The sequence below is a fragment of the Pipra filicauda genome, unplaced genomic scaffold, assembly GCF_003945595.2.
Source record: "Pipra filicauda isolate LSUMZ 115617 unplaced genomic scaffold, ASM394559v2 scaffold27_size4233163_pilon, whole genome shotgun sequence".
NCBI lineage: Eukaryota > Metazoa > Chordata > Aves > Passeriformes > Pipridae > Pipra > Pipra filicauda.
Genome location: NW_024104398.1, coordinates 2,360,905 through 2,382,153, shown reverse-complemented (window position 1 = coordinate 2,382,153; position 21,249 = coordinate 2,360,905). Strand labels below are relative to the sequence as shown.

At 35.4% G+C, this 21,249-nt stretch overlaps 1 protein-coding gene across 7 annotated transcripts in view; it reads left to right on the top strand.

Annotated features, from left to right (window-relative positions):
- The window catches only part of DICER1 (dicer 1, ribonuclease III), an 81,187-nt gene that overhangs the window by 12,921 nt on the left and 47,017 nt on the right, over positions 1–21,249 (top strand). For 3 of the 7 annotated variants that reach the window (XM_027718402.2, XM_027718400.2, XM_039382667.1), the window contains exons 2-11: positions 4,566–4,631; positions 5,573–5,673; positions 9,914–10,066; positions 12,103–12,295; positions 13,195–13,357; positions 13,768–13,898; positions 14,982–15,116; positions 15,901–16,061; positions 17,357–17,525; positions 19,502–19,974. In XM_027718402.2, coding sequence (XP_027574203.1) covers positions 12,152–12,295; positions 13,195–13,357; positions 13,768–13,898; positions 14,982–15,116; positions 15,901–16,061; positions 17,357–17,525; positions 19,502–19,974 — 1,376 coding nt within the window. In that variant the 5' untranslated portion in view covers positions 4,566–4,631; positions 5,573–5,673; positions 9,914–10,066; positions 12,103–12,151. Of the gene's footprint in view, positions 1–4,565; positions 4,632–5,572; positions 5,674–7,860; positions 11,139–12,102; positions 12,296–13,194; positions 13,358–13,767; positions 13,899–14,981; positions 15,117–15,900; positions 16,062–17,356; positions 17,526–19,501; positions 19,975–21,249 lie in introns of those variants that run through there. The other 4 variants (XM_039382666.1, XM_027718401.2, XM_027718404.2 and 1 more) reach the window with 4 other exon arrangements.

The window sequence follows — 21,249 nt, the reverse complement described above, 5'->3', positions numbered from 1 at the left end:
TGTGCTGTTATTTTTTACCACTTTATCTTAGATAAGGACTTCAGCTCTCCCATCACTACCTTTTTGCCAAGTAAATTCTTGAATATATCTGATTCAGTGTCAGTATCACGTCAATTGTTCTGGAAGGTCAACAGTGCTACAGATAACATGTGATATGAAAATACTGCATGAGGCTTCAAGCTTCATACTGATAAAATGTAATATTTATGACTTCTCACCACTTTGGAACCCCAGATAGTATACAAATCTTGACTTTATTGGACAATACTGAAAAATGAAGATTGATGCATTAAAAAAAATTAAAATTGTTAATTGGTACGTTCTGCTGCAGTTTGTTTAACCGAAAAAAATTTAAAAGAATGCTCATGTTGTATTCTAAATGCATGTATTTACATGGAGGGAAATAACAGTATCTTGTCCATTTTGCAGTTAATTCAGATCATTTTACAATCATACACATTCTTGCCATCATGGGAAATTCTGTTCATCTTCTCTGAGAGTCCTTGAAACACTGTTTGTATGCCACAGAGCATTTTCATAGAACTATAGAATTTCACAGCATTTAGATTGGAAAAGAACCATAAGATCCAACCATCAATGTAATACTGCCAAGTCCATACTAAACCATGTTCCTAGGTGCCACATCTACACATCTGTTAGATATCTCTAGGGCTGATGTTGACCACTTTACTGGGCAGCATCTTCACCTTTAGACATTCTTACATATTCCAAAAGAAAAAAGTAAAAAAACCAGAAGCAGGGGCCCTATGGAAATGTCTTAGAAATTATTCACATTTTTTCCTTCAATAAAATGAAAGAACCAAGTATGTTTTTTGTTTGCTGTGGGGTTTTTTTCTCCCTTCTGGTGTTCTCTCTCTGGAGATTGGATTCTGTGGTATCGGTGGAGCTTTGACTGTCTTCTGAATTTGGGAGCAAAAATAGTTTCTTTATGCTACATGTTTTTATGAACTTTACTTCATCCCAGCTTCACATAAAAGAAAATTCTGCAAGTTTTTCGCAGGGTAAGAACATGTGAAGACTAGTAGTGTAATTGCTGAGAAGTCTTTCCTTTTTAGGAAGACATTAAAAACTACAAAGCTTAAAATATGGAATAAATAATGTGCTAACTAATATATAATACTTGTGCATTTTAAGGTTGTACTAGGAAGAGTTAGTTTACACAGTTAATAAGGACCACTTTTTTGGGGTGATCTGAGGCTGGAATTCGTACACTGGTTCTTGGGTGATACTTAACTTGATATTATGACCAACTATAGGAGATTCGAACTCTCATTTTAGAGTTGGTAGAAGTTTTAGAGCTTTATTTAAAATCCAAGTATCTGTTGGTGTTGCATGATGCAATTACTGACTTCAGAGAAAGCCTTTTGTAATGTAGAACACTTAGTAATATTGGATGTTGTGGCACAGAGATAACAGAGCTGTTGAATATGGGGAGCTTGACTTTTACCACATGGAGAGAAAGGGTTTATGTTTATGCAAATAATGGGATTGAAGTCTCCACATGGGGTTATATTCAGGGGACAGCTGCTGCTTTTACTTATCCTAAGCAAGAATAATTAATGCTTTGGAACTGTACTTGCCTCACAGCTTGTCCCCAAATTGGGGAAGAGAGAAATCCCTGCTCTAATGTCTGCTTAATTGCCTTCCTTTCAAAAGACACAGGTGCCTGAAAGGCTTGAACATAACCTTTAAATAAAGTAAATCATCACAAGTAGTTAATTTGGTACCCAGGTAAAGTACCAAAGGATAAAGAAATGCATGGATATGATCACTTATCCCTACTTGTGATACTGATATGATAGTACCTATAAATTAGAATCTATAAATTTACCTGTGATTTTTCTATGCAGTGGCTTGAAAAAACTCGAATTAAATATGTGGCATAATTTAATTCTAATAAGTTTAAATCTAATAAATGTTTTTCAGAGTGCTTGTATAACTCAGGTTTTTTTTATTTAGAGAAGTGTGTGCCCTGAGTGTAATTTTTTTTACCTGGCTTGTATGGAGAAGGCTTAGTTCCTTGGATGCTAAGAGTATTTTGTTTTGGAGTTAATCTGAGGCAGAAGGAAGTTTGTACTGTTGTTTCTGACTAACCCGATTGTTTGGATCACAATAAACCAAAGAAAAACGGTTGAAATGTGAAGTTGCTGGAATAACACATGGAAGAGAAGGATAAGTCCTGTTTTATAGTCACCCCTGCCCCCAGCATCTGCAACCAGCTGTAATTATAGAGACAGGATGCCAGCCCAGAAGGATTTTTTCCTCCCAGTCATAATGGCAGTTTTTACCTTACCCCCTTTTGATAATGCAGGAGTTGGGTTCACGCTGGAATTCGTTTGTATTTGTATGGAGATTATTCACTTTATCATAGCTCTATTGAGAGCTTAAGAGCTCAGTTGCATAGAACTTCTTGCAAGATAACTTCATTTTCAAGTTGTTAACAGTTTAAGTAATGATTTATTTGATGGAGAGAACTGGATATTCAAGCGCAAGAACTTTGATAATCTGTGTTTCAGATTCAATCAGTTGCTTATAGTGTTACAGCAGGTCTTTTACTCTAAATTTTAGTCATCCTTTTTTGATAGCAAGTTGGACATCATATGAATGTGATTATTTTCAAGGGCTGAATTCCAAACCCATGAAATAAAAATAAAACCCGTTGATTTGTTTGTATCCTCTGGTATATTCGGATACCTGGTTTTTGCATTAGCAAGTGTTTCAGTAGCAAATAGCCAAGATACTTGAAGATCTTGGCTGAGGTTTGCAGAAGTAACTTGCAGATTTTTAGGGTGCTGGAGATTTGCAGAAGTACCTGCTGTGTCACTTCCTGGATGCTTCTCTTGATGTCTTTATAGGAACCGATTTTTTTTTTCATGTTGGTGCTTTTTTCTTCGAGTATTTGTTGTGTTTGTGGTGTGTCTTGGAGTTAAGATTCTCCAAGTAGCTGCTCGTTATCTTGTAACTCTCACGTTCTACCCGTTGAAAAATATGTGAATTTTGAGCTCTTAGAAGAAAATGTAACATTAAAAAAAAAAGGGTAGCATTGCTGTTTGATAGCACACATTGACATTGCTAAAAAATAAGTTTCTAAAATGTAATTATGTAATTCATTTTTCCTTGTTGTCCCTTTTGCTTGTTTTTAACAAGATGCCCGGACACTACGGAGCAAAATTTTTTATATAAATTAATTTTTCTTCTTAATGTGGTAAAAACAGCCTTGCCGGCTGGGGCTCCAGCGTGTGGGCTGTTCAGTGCTGGGCAGCCCCGGGCTGTGCCGCTGTCCCCAGGGCCATCCCGGCGGCAGGTGCCCGCGGCCGGGAAGGGTCGGGAAGGATCGGCCACACCGCACCAGGCTTTGTCTGAGCGGGTGCACCAAGGCCATTTAGATGCTAATGCGATACACGCTCGCTGTTTTGTACTAGACCTTGACTGCATCTCAGGAATGCGGCCTGTCTGGTTTTGGGTTGGCATTCAAAGGGCCCACTGTAATTCCTGCCTGCCGATCGATTGATTAAAGCCGCGGTGTTCTGCCTCTCGGCTTTGATGTGCCAAAGGAAGCGGTTTGGGTTGGTGGAGAATTACATACGTTTTGGTTTTCCAGATCTTACCTACTGATCTGGGTGCTTTGTGTTTGCCATCTGCGATTAGGCAGTAAAGTAAATTTGCTCTGTGAAGCCACACATGGCATTAGCTTTACTGGCAAGGGTTGAGCCTTTTCTTCTGTTCGTGTTTGCTTTATGCTGGGGTAGCCAAATGCTATATTGTTCCTTTTAGCTTTTCTTGCAAATATAGTGGGGAGTATATTTCTGTATTTTTACCGTGGATGTGGCAGTTTTCTGTTATTAGGTTATTTTCTGGTTGAATGGAATAGATATTTTCGTTCATGTTTAGAGGCAGTGAATAAATGAATAACCTAGGCATAACAGGAACGTGTTATAATAAATCTAAGTTCTACTTACTGCATCCTAGCAGTAATTTGCTGTATTTTGTCGTGAAAAAAGGATATATTTATGTATGCTGCAAACAAGAATTTAAAATGTAGCCCTGGGAATAAAATTTTTGTAGGTCTATTTTATACATGAATGCCGTATTCATCAGATTTTCTGTGCTGCACTCCTTTTGTACTCTTTTTGTAAAATAAAGCAATAACTTTGTTTTGTTTTCTGGAAAAACATACATTTTTTCAGAATTTTCTTTTAAATGTGTTGAATGATAATTTTCTTGTAGATTTCTTTACTGTGTTAGGTGAAATATGTAGAGGGAGCACAGGGATGGAAAGCTGTAAATCTATTTGGCCTCAGCTAGCAATTACTTTAGCAGATAAAACAAAACATGCAAATATCTCCTGAGCACTTAAGGCTGATCTTTCAGACGCTGTCTGTATCCCTAGCCAGGAAAGGACATATGATAATTAGATTTTGAAGGACCATGTGTTCTTGCTACAGAGCTAAATATTAAAATGCAAGAAAGCAGACTACCACATGGCACAATTGATTTTTATGGCAGTTCATGTTAAAATGCTCTCTCTTTATATTGCCTTTTAGGTTACCTAGGGTGAAACAAAATTACAGCCTTGGAGACTCTGGAAAAGCTCAGCATCAGCATTTGAGGTAAAAATGAACATACTGAAGTAATCTTGGGAGTGTCCTCCTTGTTAACTTTGTGGAACTGATTGGAGTAGAAATTTTCATCAAGATCCATTTTGCATTTAAGTTTTCAGTAATGATTTAAAAATTTTCTCTTTTCAGGTCTGGGGAAACTCATATATATATATATATATATATATATATGTATATACTTTTAGGTGTATATATTGTGTAAATTTTTTATTTTAGATTTTTAAGAACACTTTGGATCTGCATATATATGGTATTTTTGCTTTAAGTTATATTTTTATATTACATGTAAAAATATATTTATTTGACTAATGTATGTAGAAATTCACTCTCATGAATGACTGTCTTTCAGAGTTTTATGTCTAAATCACCATCTTAAATGCACAATATTTTTACTTTTACTAAATAAACACGTGCTAATGTAATAGGAAGAAATGGTTGTTGCTTTTTCATGAGTTGACTGTACTACTTGCAGCTACAAATTGAAATAATTTAAGGAAGTTTGAATTCTGATTTAATTTTTTTAATGTTTAGCTCAAGTGAAATCAAAGTGCATGTGCATGGAAAAAGCAGTACAATTTTACAGACCATAGTAAAATTATATTGAACACTCTACTACTGTATTTCTCATATGAACCTGTTATTAATAATAGTAACCTGTAAATAGGATTAGGGAAGTACATGCACATTTAAGCTACCAAAAATTATCTTCTATATCACTCTTTTTTAAATTTTAGTTTCTAGTAGTAAACTAAAACAATTCATGTTCAAAGTGAACTTAAATAATTCATTTCTGTCAGCCAGTTGTAGTGTTGGCTCGACACATTTAAATGTTTGTATGCAACTGAATTACCACAATTAACCCTGCTGTCATAGTTCCCTTTTCAAATAATTTTTATAGTTCATAGTTCTTTGTTGTTGTTGTTGTTTTTAAGAGCCGAAGCTTGCAAATTATGTGATTAATCTACAAGCTGATATCATGATGTCAAAATGCAGTTCAGGAAGCATAAACACAGAGGCTGCGGAAATTAAAACGGTAAGACTGTGCTTTGTAGTGTGCAAGAGGCAGGTTTTGATGTATCACTGCGCTGTGTTCTATTTTGTATTTAAAGCTACTTCAGAACCATAGATTAATGTAACTTCTGTGTGAGGTTACAGAAATTTACTGTGAATTTCCTTGGAAAGAATAATGAAAGTAGCTACTTCATTTTATCCAGTAGCATAGATAAAGATGTTTGTCGTGAAACACATGCTGTGATATTTCTTCTGAAGCTGAATATGATTAGAAATCTATTCAGTTTTTTAAAAGGATGTCTGGGCGTTTAGGTATTTCTTATGGATTTTATATTCCAATATGGTTGTGTTGGTGAATACAATCACTTAAAAAAAAAAAAGGGTGAGGGGAGGGGTGATACAAAAGGTTAGAGTTATAATTGGATTTATATGTTGTTCCCAGTAGGAGATAGAAGGGAGATGGTGAGGAAAGAAAATGACAAATTGTTAATATCTTAGTTTCAAAAGTATGCTTCAGTTAGAATTATGAATTTGTCAAAAATATGAAAAGAGGCTTTCCAATTAAAGCTACACAGCAGAAAAATGGACCTCTGGTTTGAAAATGTAGAGTAGACAGAAATGTATCTAGTTTCCTGTTCTAGCTATTCCTCACTTTGCCTCATGTCTTAGGTACCATTTCCTTCATGTTTTATGTTTTGTCCTCTGTGTTAAGGAGGCAAAAGAAGAGGAGTCTGCGCTGGTTCTACACCACTGATTAGGCAACTGCATAGTTAGGATTGTTGCACAGGGCTTTATACACAGCGTTTTAAAAAATGAAAGTTTGTTCCAGAATCTGGCTGCGTGTCTATATTCTTTAAAGGAGAATGTTTATTCTCAGTGCCTCATGCACTGGTGTCACTACAGCCCTGATTTTTGTTTTCACTTTGCACTGCTTTACTGGTAAATGCCCTCCAGCCCGTGCGTGTTATGCTGATAAATAGCGCTGTAATTCTTGTAATTCTTTTGCCATAGAGACTGTTCCAGTGTACAGCAGCACAGCGTGTTATGCTGATAAATAGCGCTGTAATTCTTGTAATTCTTTTGCCATAGAGACTGTTCCAGTGTACAGCAGCACAGCTGTTGTGTGAATGGTGTCTTGTTGGTAGAGCCAGATTAATTGCAACAGAAAGTGTTTATTGGGCTTTTTGCATCAAATCCAGGTTTGGTCATACTGGTGACTGAACACTAGATGAAGGACTTAAGAGTTTGTGCAGTTTTCTGAGTCTGCAAAGCGTCATGTTATATTCCATTTCTCTCCTGTAAACAGACGTTTAGGAGGAGCGTGCCAGGAATTCCAGCTGTTAACTGTTGTATTGCTTGTAGAAATGCTTCGGAAGCAGCCCATCCAAATGTAGAGCCTCAATGTAATCTTTATTAATAAGCTCTTTAATGAAACTTTCCTGAACAACAGAAAGCAGACTTTACTGCTTTGGTATGCCTTGGGTAGGCTATTAGAGGCCAGTGTTCTGCTTGTGCTGTTAGACAGTTCTGTACCAGAAAAATAGAACAAATAAAATTCTTCTAGTTCAAAATAAACTTTCACAAGGAATATTGATGATTGAGCTAGTGAAACCAGGGAAGATGGTCCTTACAGGAATTGCTTACATTTGAGCTTTGTTTGTCCTTCTTGAAAGGGAACACATCTGAAATACCTTTTTTTTCGTTTAAGAATATTCTAAGACCAAGTATAAAAATTGCTGTTAGATGATGCACATGATAAAGATCTTTGAAGGATAAGAGATAAGGAGTGTCTTCGAAAGCTGCGTTCTGTGTAAAAGACAGCATAATGTAAGAAATTTCTGATTCATCTTATTGAATAATATTATTTGACAGTTGTTTGATATTTGAGTTTTGGGCCTTTTTTTTCCAAATAAAACTGGGGGTGTTTGGTTTGGGATTTTTAAGTTCTCATAAGAGAACTCAAATGACAGGAGTAATATTCAAAAAATATACTTTTGTAACGTTTTTGGAATATCACAGCAAAAGTCAAATCCTTTTAAAAAGTGTACTTTTAAAGGAGGTTTAAAAACCAGATAATGTAGAAATCTGCACCCTCACCTGGGCAAAAGCAGTTCTTGCCACTGAATTCTTACAGTGTACGTTGATGTGGAACACACTCAGTGACATTATTTACATTTTGTAAATGAACATTTACATTAATTTTGTACTATGTATTTTATATTTGTAATATTTTGCATTTTTCTTTCTACTTGGTTCTCCCTTACCCAAGTAAGAATTCTATTTGTTAGAAAATTCAGCAAGTTAATGTTTCATGTAGCACTTGAACGTAGAAATTGCTATTAAGAAACTGCTTTCAGACTTTTCAGGTGTTCATGTAAGAGAATATGATTCTATTAATTTTTTTTATAGTTGTGGTTTATTTCCTTTAGAATAAGTGAATTATTTTTACCTCTTGAGGCTTTTTTGGCTGACGCTGAAAGTGTTTTTAGAGAATAATTTAGACATTCCTGGAAAAGACGAAAACCTAAAGCATTGGAAATAATTTCTGTATCATGAGAATTATATTGGGCACAAATTAACAAATCAGTGTAGAAAGCAAATGAAATACATTGCATATGGCAGTAAGAACTTCTTAACTTGGTATGAATATAACACAAACTATGCATGCAAATGGTGGTAAAAACTTGAAAGATGCATCCCTGAGACTCTGGTCTCTTCTCTGTCTACTTCAGTCTCATTCCATAAATGTTTTAAACTGTCCTCTGAGCAGAACTAGATCCAGGATGTCTTATTCTGAGTGAGAGCCCTGGCTGGTGTGGCTTGTATTCCTTAGTGCAGCAAACCTTGAATTTTTTGTGCACCAAGGGTAACTTCAAGTTGGATACAGTCATGTGGCTGAAAAACCTACACATATAGTTCTAGAATTATTGAAGGCTGGAAGAAACTGCTGTTACATGTTATTGACTGTTCATTCCCAACCTTGAATACCCTTCTGAAATAAAGTTCTTTAAAGGGGTTAGTTCTAGCTTTGCAGTTCACTGTCTGTTCACATAAATGTGCATTAAAGTAAGGACATCAAGTTGTTAATTCTGCTCTTAAAACTGTCAAGATTGATGGTCACTGTTATTTTAGTAGAACAGATAAGCTTGGGCACTGTTCTGCCTTATCAAGTTTCTGTAACTGTCTAAAGCTCCTGTAACTAGTCTAAAGCCCCAGGAAGCAAGATTTGTTTCAGGTGTTTCTCCCTCCAAATTCAGCTTCAGCAAGTTCTTACAGTTTCTTATTCTATTAATTTTTAAAATAATGTAGTGGACAAAGATGGAACATCATAGCAAGTATATTTATTACTCAAAGCTGGCTGAGCAGGACTAGTTTGGGGTTTTTTTCTGCTTCACTGTTAGCTAGTTTCAGTTAGCTCATGTTCAGTCGATTTCTGTCCACAGATTTGGAACACATGTACTTACATCTCAGATGTTTTCAATTTAAAATCTGTTCTTCAAGTAGATGTGTTTTTTTGCTTTTTATTTGTAGATGGTCCTGTAGTATTTTTCTTTTATTGAAGAACTTGATATTCTTCCTTGCTATTGAAATAGAAACTTAGAATGATACAATTATTGGCTTACTCCCATAATAATGTTGACATTGATCTTGTCAGATCTTATTTACTTCCAATACAAATCATAGAAATGAAGGCCAGGACTAGGAAACTTTATTACAGCAGAAAGTAACAGTGATGGTTTAGGGAGGATAACTTTTTTTCTTTACCTGAATTAGCTCAAATTCCTTCCCACTATATGATACTTCAAGTGTGTTCAGCCTCATGTGAGCTCAGCTCTGCTATGGTTACAGTGGCACACAATGCTGTTTTGGTTGCGTGTACTTTTCAAGTTATGAATGTGCATATACTTCTTCCTTTGCACTTTTTTTGAGAATGCTTTTTTTATCTCAGTGACATGATTGTACTTTGGGGCAGGTTCTTCATGAAGGTACACAGAAACCAAAATTGTAGTTTAGAGTATATGTTGTTTCACAGCTTTTCCAGATCAAGCTGGAACTCTAGGTAAGTCTAAATTCCCTTGCTTCTTGCAGCAGGGTAGCTAACCTGGTATCACTGTTATGAAATGTGTAGCAAAGGAGATAGAATTATTTGTCATATTGGATCCTATGTTGTTTTTTATTAGCAGCCTTTCAAAATAAGGTTGGTTTTCTCCTCTTAATTCCCTCCTGGCGATTTTATAGAGCTGTTTTATATGTTCTCAAAGTTGTAGTTACCATTTGAAAAAGAAACACAACATAGGTGGAACAGTAAACAAAGAAGAGGTGCTGCTCATCTAAAGTGATTTATAAAACTGAAGTGACTGGGCTTACATAGAAGAATGATTGAGGAAACAGCTTCAGCTTTTACTATGGAAAAGGTTTGTTGGTTTTTTTTTTCCCTGGTCCCTTCTAGAAATTATTATGACACTGATGAGGCCTCTTTTTAAACAAATCAAACATTAGGGTTTTTTTTCACAAGTTGCTTATGTAATTAGAGAGGCATGCTTGAGACCATTTCAATGAAATATTGTAATCATGACAAACACAAGAGAGGGGTTGGTACTAAATGGTCTTTAAGTTCTCTTCCAACCCAAACCATTCTATGATTCTAAGGAGAGCTTTGTCTATAAGCTTGGAGAAGGAGGTGTTGGGGATGACACACCTTTTCCTACATTTTCTCCCTTCTTCCCTGCTCTCATGCATCTAAGCTACCAATTCATACAAAAGCTTCTCTAAAGGTTAGCTGTGCCCAGAATTTCTCAATGCTTTCTACTGGTGGCTGGGGAAGATTGTGTATCATGCTGCTGTCCTTGCCACGTGACTGATTTAAGCTGATCAGTCACACATTGATTAACATCAAGTACACTTGGTGTGAGAATGCTCAGTAGATCAGAATGTCAGGGATGATCAGATTGCTACATGAAACTGTATAACAAATAAACTGTTCTGTGATAATGTATCTCTCCTGCCTGTTGTCTCCCATGACCCAGAACTTTGGAGTCCCAGTGGAGGAACAGCCACGAAACCACTAGTTCCAAAGAGGGAATGAACCGGAACATCTTTAGTTGTGCCAGATTAGAACACTCTATAAAGTTACTGGTTGAATTACTAGAACAGAACCTGTGTGCGTGTGTATGCATTTTTTGAAATGTATAGAAACAATCTGAAAATCTGCAGGAGTTTTGTTTTTTTTTTTTATTACAACTGAAATGAATAAATGACGTTACTTATTTTATGATGTGTGTAGGCTGTGTTGTTTTCTGTTTGCAGCTAAATAAAGCAATATCATATTGATTGATTTTATCTGTTTAGGTAATCTGAAATATTCAGGCTGAAATGGTAGCTTAGGTTACAGGACTGAAAAAGTAAATGAAAAGGTTTGCATGAGTTTGGAGATTGATTCCAAAGCAACTTAAAAAAAACCCTAAGAAGTTACATTTACCTTTTTCAGTAAGTAGCTTTTGCTACTGAATGTTTGTTTTCAAAAGATAAATAATTCTTTATGATGGAACTTGATGTATAATGTTAGTTCACCTTAACCACAATGTCCTTCTGGGCTTTCTCTGACACTTTGGAAAGAAATGAGACAAAGCTTTATCTCTTGTTTTTTACCTTGATGATTCCTAACAAGTAGCAAATTTTTTTAAGCCCCTCTGGTGATGACGACTTCATAGCCTTAGTAGGAAAGTGGTTTTCCAATGCATAATTGCCATGAAGTTCTGAATGCTTTGTTTGTTTATCAATTAGAGTATCTTTCAGGAAATTGGTGGTTGACCTGATATGGACCCAGGTCTCCATTAGTCCTTATCAGAGTCATCAGCAATTATTTATAATGCTTCTGCCAGTTCCTTAAAAAGATAACCTTATCAGGATGTGTTATTTGAAAATACTGAAGTTCTTGTGTAGTTTCTGTTCTTTTCCTGCCAGTTAGAATAAAATTCGTGTTTGCGTGCGTGTAAAGGCTTTAACTGGTCACAGGGACTTGTTGGTTGGAAAGAAAAATGGAAAATCTGATACTTATGCCTATGCTGTAGAAAATCAATGTTTTTCTTTCCTGAAGTAAAGCTAAGACAGCTTTACTTTTTAAAATTTTTTCTTCAAGATATTTTAAATGAGATTGTGAGAACATAAATGGAACTTTATATTAAAATGTATGTGTGTAAATCCAAATGCCTGGAATGAACTTTGCCCTGTAAAGTACAGCTTCTTTTGAATTTCTGTTGTACTTTGTTAAACACACATCTTCAACTGGAAGAGTGCCTGTAAATTTAAAATCAGTGTTTTCTGCTGAAAATCGTATGAGAAGAACAACTTTGGTTAGTAAAATCAAGTAATGTCCTTTTCTTATAATAAATTTTCTCTTCTTTTTTGGGATTGCAACTGTATCTAATGCTGTTTCTTTTTCTTCTTATAGTAGGCTGGGCTGGAACAAAAATGCAATGAAAGAAACACTGGATGAATGAATGAAAAGCCCTGCTTTGCAATCCCTCAGCATGGCGGGACTGCAGCTCATGACCCCTGCTTCCTCCCCAATGGGTCCATTTTTTGGACTACCATGGCAACAAGAAGCAATTCATGATAACATTTACACGCCAAGAAAATATCAGGTACTAGTGATAGTACTAATAGAGTAATGTTAAAAAAAAGTACAATTAAATCCATTAATGTAATGGAAAAAGAGCCAGAGCAGGTGGAGAATGTGCAGTGTTGCACACTGCCTAAGCATGTCTCTCCCAACTCCACGTGTTGGGAGTTAATTCTTTAGTTTGACTTTGCTCTACATTTGTTATATTCCCATTCCCTCTTCTCAGTTTTCTTTAATGAGCAGAACAACATTTAAGCTGAGTATTCTCCTACTCTCTGCAGAATGCTGTTACGGACAAACAGAGTAAACTGTGACTCTCAACTGTATGCACACATCATGTCTCCTTCCCCTATCTTATGTCTTCTATGTAGTAAATTTTGGTTTTTGGTTTACAGACAGGTCAAAGCAGCTCTGTAAAGTCAGAAACCTCTTCAGGTTACCTTGTTTTTCACTTTAACATAAACTGTTTCTGAGTTCTAGAGTTTCGCTGCAGAGGTGCCCGAAAGCCAGCATTTTGTTAGTATTACTGAGGAGCTTCAATCACCTTGAGCTAGTGTACTTGCTTATTTGGCTGCATTGGTATATGCAATTAGATTGAAAAGCTGTAGCTTCTTCACACAATGTATCTAGTAGCAGAATCATCTATTAAAAAGATATAGTTAGAAAGCTACCTGAGAACAAATTGTGGCACTGAAGGATTTTAGATTTAGAAGCTGGACTATATATAGTGTGCTAATATTTTTTAAAGATTGTAACAGTACATTGTTATGAAAGAGAAATGTTAATTCTGTGGCAGTGTAAAGATCTCGGGATCGAGGTACTACTGACTTGTCTATAGTTTATTTATCACTTGTGTTATTTTTTTGTCAGCTTTTTCACTGCATTGCTGCAAGTAAGGACATTATTATTTTTTAAACCTAGGTTGAACTGCTTGAAGCAGCTTTGGATCATAATACAATAGTCTGCTTAAACACTGGCTCAGGGAAGACTTTTATTGCAGTACTACTCACTAAAGAGCTGTCCTATCAGATCAGGGGAGATTTCAACAAAAATGGAAAAAGAACTGTGTTCTTGGTCAACTCTGGTAAGACAAAAAGTTCCTAAACACACTACTAGTATTTCCATGGAATATTCTGGAACAGATGTTGTCTGATAGCAAACTGGGAGAAACTTTTGCATAAAGTCTTCAACAGCAAGGATGTGATACCTTTAATCTTTTGTTTATAATCACTTTAATATAAACTTTTAGTATATATTGCATGTTTTGTTTGCTAGTTTAAAGTTAAGACATTGAATCTGAAGTGCAATTTAGTTACTGATCTCTTTCCTTGATGTGGTTTTGCATAAATACAGTTGCCATGTACACCTGTTTTAACATTAGTCTAAGATAAAGATCCTGTTATAAAACCTAGTGCTAGGTAATATGACACACATCTTGAAAATCAGTGTATGGAAAGACCTTTATGTGAATGAGATTTATTTTTTTTTCTTAAGCAAATCAAGTTGCTCAACAAGTGTCAGCTGTCAGGACACATTCAGACCTTAAAGTGGGAGAGTATTCAAGTTTAGAGATAACTGAATCATGGACAAAAGAGAAGTGGAGTCAGGAATTCTCTAAGCATCAGGTAATGTATTAAGTATAAACTATAAGCTAAATGTACAGTGGGTTAGGCTGGGTCAGAATTGATTTCTTCCAATTATACGTTCAGTCTTTTCTAAAAGAAATGCAGCATATTGGTAGTATTTGTGTATTAATTTTGAGACAAAACATGTAGGCATTATGAGGTTGCTTTTAAAAAGCTGTCCTTTTAGTCTTTTGTTTTCAGTCTCCTGGACTTGTAGTTCATGATGATGATTTAAGAAGATATTTTGAGTGTGCATGCTATACCTTAAATGCCATTAAAATTTTGTTAAATATTAGGTTAAAAATATGATAAAATTGAATGTTCTCTGGGGATGCAGAACATTGACATTTTATTCCTGCTTTTTTAAGTACACTACTTCTGTGTACTTGTCTTTATAGATGGAAAACCATTAGCTTTAATGTAACAATTTCCTTGGTGGTTCTTTTTTTCATTATTTTTTTTTTTAAGGTGACCTACGTATCTTGCAGGAATGCAAATATTTCTAATTTCTGGATTTTTCTCTCTGGCAGTTAATAGTGGTCTATGAAATATGTCTGAGTAACTCTGACAGGAGAAAGTGGAGTTCAAAGTTAGTGTAAAACTTGTGCATAATTTTATCAAGATTTTTATCTGTGTCAGTGTACAAGAAATAAGTTTTTCTTTTAAAAGAATTGTGATAACATCCTGGTTTTGTTACAGCTGCAAATGGTTGGAGGCTTATGAAGAACTGTCTTTCTTGCTAGAGACATGATGATGGGACACATAAGGGACACTAACTTATGAATTTAATGATATTTGTTTTGTGTAGTCTGACTACTGGTGTTGATATTGTCTGTTGTATTGTTTTTTCTAGGCATGTGAATATATATAATCTATATATATAAACCCCTTCAGACAGATTATTCTCTCCTGTAGAGAATGTTTTATTCTCTTTTGTCCTTACCTGGTGTAGGTAGATGAGTAGGCATTGATATTTGCTAATGTTGTGTAACAAGACCTGCAGAAGGCTTTCCTCCTTCACCTTGGTCTAAGACAGCTGATACTTTTCTTGTACTGACACAGGTTTTTTTCCTTTCAATCTAGGTTCTGGTTATGACATGTCACGTTGCTTTGACTGTTCTGAGAAATGAGTATTTATCCCTGTCTAATATTAATCTTCTGGTGTTTGATGAGTGCCATCTTGCAATCCAGGATCATCCATACCGTGAAATTATGAAGGTGGGCTTCCATTGCTTGAAGGTTTTAATACTTGGTTGAGAAGGAGAAGTCGGTGGAAGGGCTGGGGAATTGGGAACCATTTAAGGCAACTTTTTCTACCAAGGAAAAATATTAGTGGAACTGTATGTTAGCATGTTCTGATACTGTGAAATTACTGCAATGAGTTAAGACTTCAGTGATATTAAAAGATAGAAAAATAATGTATTTACCGTATTTTATAGTGGGGATTAAAGAAAAATCTGGCATTAACAGCGAAGCTAAATTTATGGAATTAGGGGAATTTTTTTAATTCGTTGATAAAATATTTGAGTTCAGGAATGGTATGTACTAATAAATTTTTATTATTTTTAAAATACTGATTTCTAGAGATGTTTCTAGGACTCTTTCCAGAATATTTTTGGCTCCATGTGATATTTGGCTTATAAGCGAAAGGCATAATAAATGTATTTTCAAATCTCTCTTCAAATGCATGTGCCTTTTTATATGGTGTGGAAGTATGATATATATTGTGTCACGAGAATATTTTGTATAATGCTAACTGTTTATATTTTTTTCTACATTGTAAATATTTACCTTTAAATATGATGGCTGTTAAATGTTGTTCAGTGTTTAGTTTAACTTCCAGTCAGTAGAAGAGAAAATATTAATTCGAGGTTTGGTTCCTTTTGCAACACCTGGTATTGAAATAAAAATTTCCAGCCTAAGCATCTTAAGTTTGCAGTTTGCTAACTCGATAGTAGGTTTTCAGGATAACTGTCCTAAGGAATTTGATTTTACTTCACAGATCTGTGAGGATTATCCATCATGTCCACGAATTTTGGGATTAACAGCTTCCATTTTAAATGGGAAATGTGATCCTGCTGAGTTAGAGGAGAAGATCCAGAAACTGGAGAAAATTTTAAAGAGCAATGCTGAAACTGCAACTGATTTGGTGGTCTTAGACAGGTGTGTTCTATAATTAGAGCTGTTAAATTGATGCTTGCATATTCATTTTGGAATAAACCAGTAGCAATATTTACTCTTAAATTTTAGAAAAGTTTGTGTGTATGTGATGCCACTACTTCTACTTAGGGCAGAGATGGAATGTTCAATGGCTTTTTGAGTACAAAGGCTGATTGGCCTTGATATTCAGAGATTTTCTGTAGTTGTTAAAAAAACAAAACCAAAAAAAGTTAAAAAAGACATCAAAACAACTGAAAAAAACCTCAAGGAAAAAAAAAACCATCCCAAAGCAACAAAAAAACCCCAACACACCACCAGCCTTAAAAATTCACATTCCATTAAATATTTCTGAACTTGCAAAACGCACTCTTATGTTTGGAGTGTAACTGGTTTGTGTCCAGTATATGCCATAATGTTTCTATTTAGAAAAATGTTGCAACATCCACAGTACAATATGTTCTTAATATGGAGAAGTTGCCTTTTTTTCTTTTTTTTCTTTTTTTTTTTTTTTCCCCCGAATGAGTAGCCTGGATTTTAAGGGCTGATGAAAGGCAGAGAGAGATGAGAGGAAGTGGTAAATACTTAAGTAGCAGAGGAAGTGAGTTACAGAATCTAGAATCCTGTGAATGTTATTTAAAATAAAGGTAGTGGTAGTGTAATGACTTTTTGTAGGGGAAAATTAGGGTGATTTCCATGTATTTTATTTTCTTGCACCAGCTGTACTGCATTGTTGAGTTTCAGACAAAGTTTTTAAAGTGGTTTTTTCATGTTCTGGAACAGATGTGTGTGTGTGAATGTTTTAAATGCATTTTTCTGAACTTGTGTGATGTGAACCATTAGCTTTTAAGAAAATTTCACTGCTATTCAAGAGTATTTTACTTGTGTAAACATAGATATATAGACATAAATTTACAGTATGTGGATTGGTTTTGTTTTGCATATGAAGAGAGTACACTTTGGAAAAACAAATGAAGATGGTGGTCAAGGAAATTCAGTTTATTTTACCTTGAATTCTGCAATATTTGAAATGAGGATAGCAATATTAACCTTTTTAGGAGTGTATTAGGACGAGCAGTATTTTAGAATGAAGTAGTTCAATATTTGGGGTGGTGGAGGTTTTTCTCTACTAAAGTATTTAGGTGTATAACTACTAATCATTAGTAATTCATGGTGGGGAAAGAAATGCTCTTGAATACATGTCATGTTGCTGTTGTATTTGATGTATAACCTTAAGAGGGTGAAAAAGTTGTGACTTTCAGAAGCTGTGTTTATTTAACTTGTTCTTTGCCCTCATTAAGATATGCTTCTCAGCCGTGTGAGATTGTTGTAGACTGTGGACCATATACTGACAAAAGTGGGTTGTATGGAAGATTATTAAAGGAATTGGATGAAGCACTTGCTTTTCTAAATGACTGCAACATATCTGTACATTCAAAAGAAAGAGATTCTACCTTAATTTCTAAGCAGGTAAGGATATCAAGCTATGTGAGAAACCTGGGGAATAGGAATCTTACAATTGTATGTTACATTACTGAAACCTCCTAACCCAGACATTCTAGACTGTCTGAGCCAAAAGATTTCTGATTGTTGGATTCACTGACAGTGCAGGTCTTTTCATAAATGAGTGGGACTTGAATGTTAGCCATTGATTAGAACTTCATCTGGTTTGAGATTCAGATTTGCTTAAAGCACTGAAACAATTCTGCACCCTGATGTTGTGGGTCCTCATCTCTGAAGTAAAAAATTTGACATCTTCACAATCTCCTTTGACCTCTGAATAATTCAGTATGGAAGAGGAAATAATGCCTAAGGAAGAATTTGGACTGTACCCAGTTGTATTAAGAGTTGATAGGAAGAATTCAGGCAAAAATTCCAGCCATAGATGTACAATGTCTTCAGTTTATCTTAGAACAACACTGGACTAGTGCCACACCTCTGGGATGGAATTTGAATCTCAAGCTTGCCCCTGGCTTTCTCTGTGTTTGCCCCTATGTTGTCATGCCAGATGGCAGAGTATAATCCAAAAGGTGTGGTGTATTGAGCTGTCATGCTTGGGGTCCACGCATGGTTTTTTTCCCCCACTTGGGCTTTGTGGTTTGGAATTGCTTCCCAAGTTACAACTATGTAGGTGTATAAGTCTTTGAACAAGAAGTCACTAGTGAGTCAGATTCCCATAATAGTCCATGAGAAAGGTGGAAAATGTATTTTTTTCTTCAGCCCAAAGTATTAAAGTTTCCTTTAACATTCTTAGAAACTGAGGACTTTGATGCTGGTCCATAAAATACTATTTAAACCAGAGGGAAAGATGGTACATAAGGCAGCCTAGCACAGCTGCATGGGAAATGGAAGTCCTGATTACTTTTGTGCTAAACTTAAAATGTATTAGGCTAAAATATATAAGGAATGCTGGCTGAAGGCAGTCTCCATGACTTGCAGAGTCCAGGAGAGTGGATTAGCTGATAGATTTCTAAAGCTTTAACCCTCTGTGCTTGTTTTCTGATCGGGTAGCTCTCCTAGAAGATGGAGGCATCCATATTAGGAAAAAGAAATGAGTTTCAGCCTGAGGTGCTTTTTATCTTGGCACTGGAGAGTATCCAGCCTCTATATGTAGTTGCAATTAGTTCAGATGATTTTGCCTTTAAGTCCTACAACTAACAGACTTCACAGAGGATAGTGTAAAGATGATAGCCAGTTCTTTGCTTTGTCACAGAAGGGAGGAAGAAAGGAAAATTAAAGCAACAACTATCATCCTGACTGTTACAGTTGAATTTTAGTTCTTCTGTTGTAATTTAGGACATCCAAATGAATCTTTTTTTAAAAGACCATCAGCTAAGATGATGGTACTCAAGTGCCTATGCTGTTTTCTCTGAATAGGGTATAGTTCTCTCTTTTTCCTATTCCACTCACACACAAACCACTGTGTTTTGTTTTTCCTTTGAAAGGGTAGACTTGCTAAGGCCAATGTACAACTTTCTGGTTATACACTTTTGAAACCCTGCCAGCTATCAGTAACAAATAAAGTAAAAATGCCCAGTAAAGTGTTTATTTTATAAGTTCTGTGTTATATATAAAGGATTAGAATTTCTGCTGCCTGAAGAAGTATTCTTCTTATTAGTATAATTATCTTAGGGTAAATTTCAAATTACAGTTCCACAAAATTGCAAAATATTGACTAAGCTTGGGGTTTTCTTGAGATTCAGAAATGTACAGAATTTGAAGTTGATTGATGGTAATTTAAGAGGAAGGGGGAACTTGCTCCATTAGAAACACCAAAGTTCCCAAGGTCATGTAAATAACAAAAGCAGACTTCTGCATATTTTTATAACAAAACAATTGTCATAATTGTTACAAAGATTGTACTGTAAGAGAAAAAAACCCCTAGTCTTAAATGAATAGTTCATGAATGTACTCTTTGAACTGATATTTGAATTCATTTGTTGTAGATATTGTCAGACTGTCGAGCTGTGTTGGTTGTTCTGGGACCCTGGTGTGCAGATAAGGTAGCTGGGATGATGGTGAGAGAGCTGCAGAAGTATATCAAACATGAACAAGAGGAGCTGCACAGGAAATTTTTATTGTTTACAGACACTTTCCTAAGGAAAATACATGCACTCTGTGAAGAGCACTTCTCGCCTGCCTCACTTGACCTAAAATTTGTGACCCCAAAAGTAATAAAGCTGCTTGAAATCTTGCGCAAATACAAACCATATGAACGGCAGCAGTTTGAAAGTGTTGAATGGTATAACAATAGGAACCAGGATAATTATGTATCTTGGAGTGATTCTGAAGATGATGATGAGGACGAAGAAATTGAGGAGAAAGAGAAGCCAGAGACTAATTTCCCATCTCCCTTTACTAATATTTTATGTGGAATTATTTTTGTGGAAAGAAGATACACAGCGGTTGTTCTAAATAGGTAAAGCTTTTTATTTTTAAAAAAAATATTCTGAAGAAAAAAGGCAGAATCAGCTGCCAGGATAATATCATGAATATCTTGTATTTTCAGAACTCTATCTATAAAGTTGGTTTAGGAGATCATTCTGGATCTATGTAAAGCAGGTGGAGTGGATGGGAAGAGCATGTGTCTTTGAAAATTGTACTCAAGGGCTTGTTTCAAACCTGAGTTTGTAGTTTCATTCCCTTAGAAGGCAAAATGTGAAATACTGTATGGAACCTCTAAAATAGGCATATACTGTTCTGTCTTAATCAGTCTTTAAATTTATATTTGCAATGGATGTTGGAAACTTCTCTAGCTTACTGAGTGCAATACTTCTGGAAATTTTACCATTACCCTACTAAATCATAGTATTATATGATCCAAGTCTACAGAAAACCAAATTCACCCTTGCACAAATATCTCTTAAGATTTACCAGTATTGCTTTCAGAGTTGGTGTTTGTAAAATGCCTATTCAGTCAAATACTGAGTACTTTCTTACAAGTCTCCACCAAGAAAAATATGAACCTGTGAGTATTTGCCAATTTGCAATACTCTAGTTCCTTATCAGTTCGTGTTCCTGAATGTGCTTCGTGTTAGTTATATATGACACTTAATTGTTAAATGCTGTTTGCCACAAACTATGAATTACGTGATTTATTCCTCTATCCTGATTTTGTTTTTCAGTAGGTTTCTCAGATAGTGTAATAAATGTCCTGTGCGAGGTGTTCCTTGCATTCTGGATACCTCTGAATCTGACCCCTGCGTTGATACATTTTTGCCCAAGTCAATAGTTTGAATGAATAACATACTCTTTGATCTGCCAACTTGCCTATGTGTGTTTTCTCAACTTTATCTTTTCTCTTTGCCTTTTTTTGCATTTTCAAGTATGTTCACATAAATCTGCAAATATGAGGCAAACTAAGCTGTTCGGTGAAATGAACATATTCTGTTAATAACTCCTGAAGAAATAACATTAACAGAATCTGATAACATTTTTACTGAGCTGAAATGAGTATTTCATTGCCCTGCATGGAATGAACAGAACTGGGAAAACGTTATTCTTCTCTGTTAAATTATGAATATGATTTAAATCATACTGGTTTTCCACTGTATGTTCTTGTAGACAGTGATTTGTACACTATGCACTATCCTAACTGCTGTTGAACCTGACAGAATATGATGTCTAGATGAAATAGGTAACCAAATTCTGACATTTTTAACCTCACCTTGGGTTGAGGTTATTTGCTGCAAAA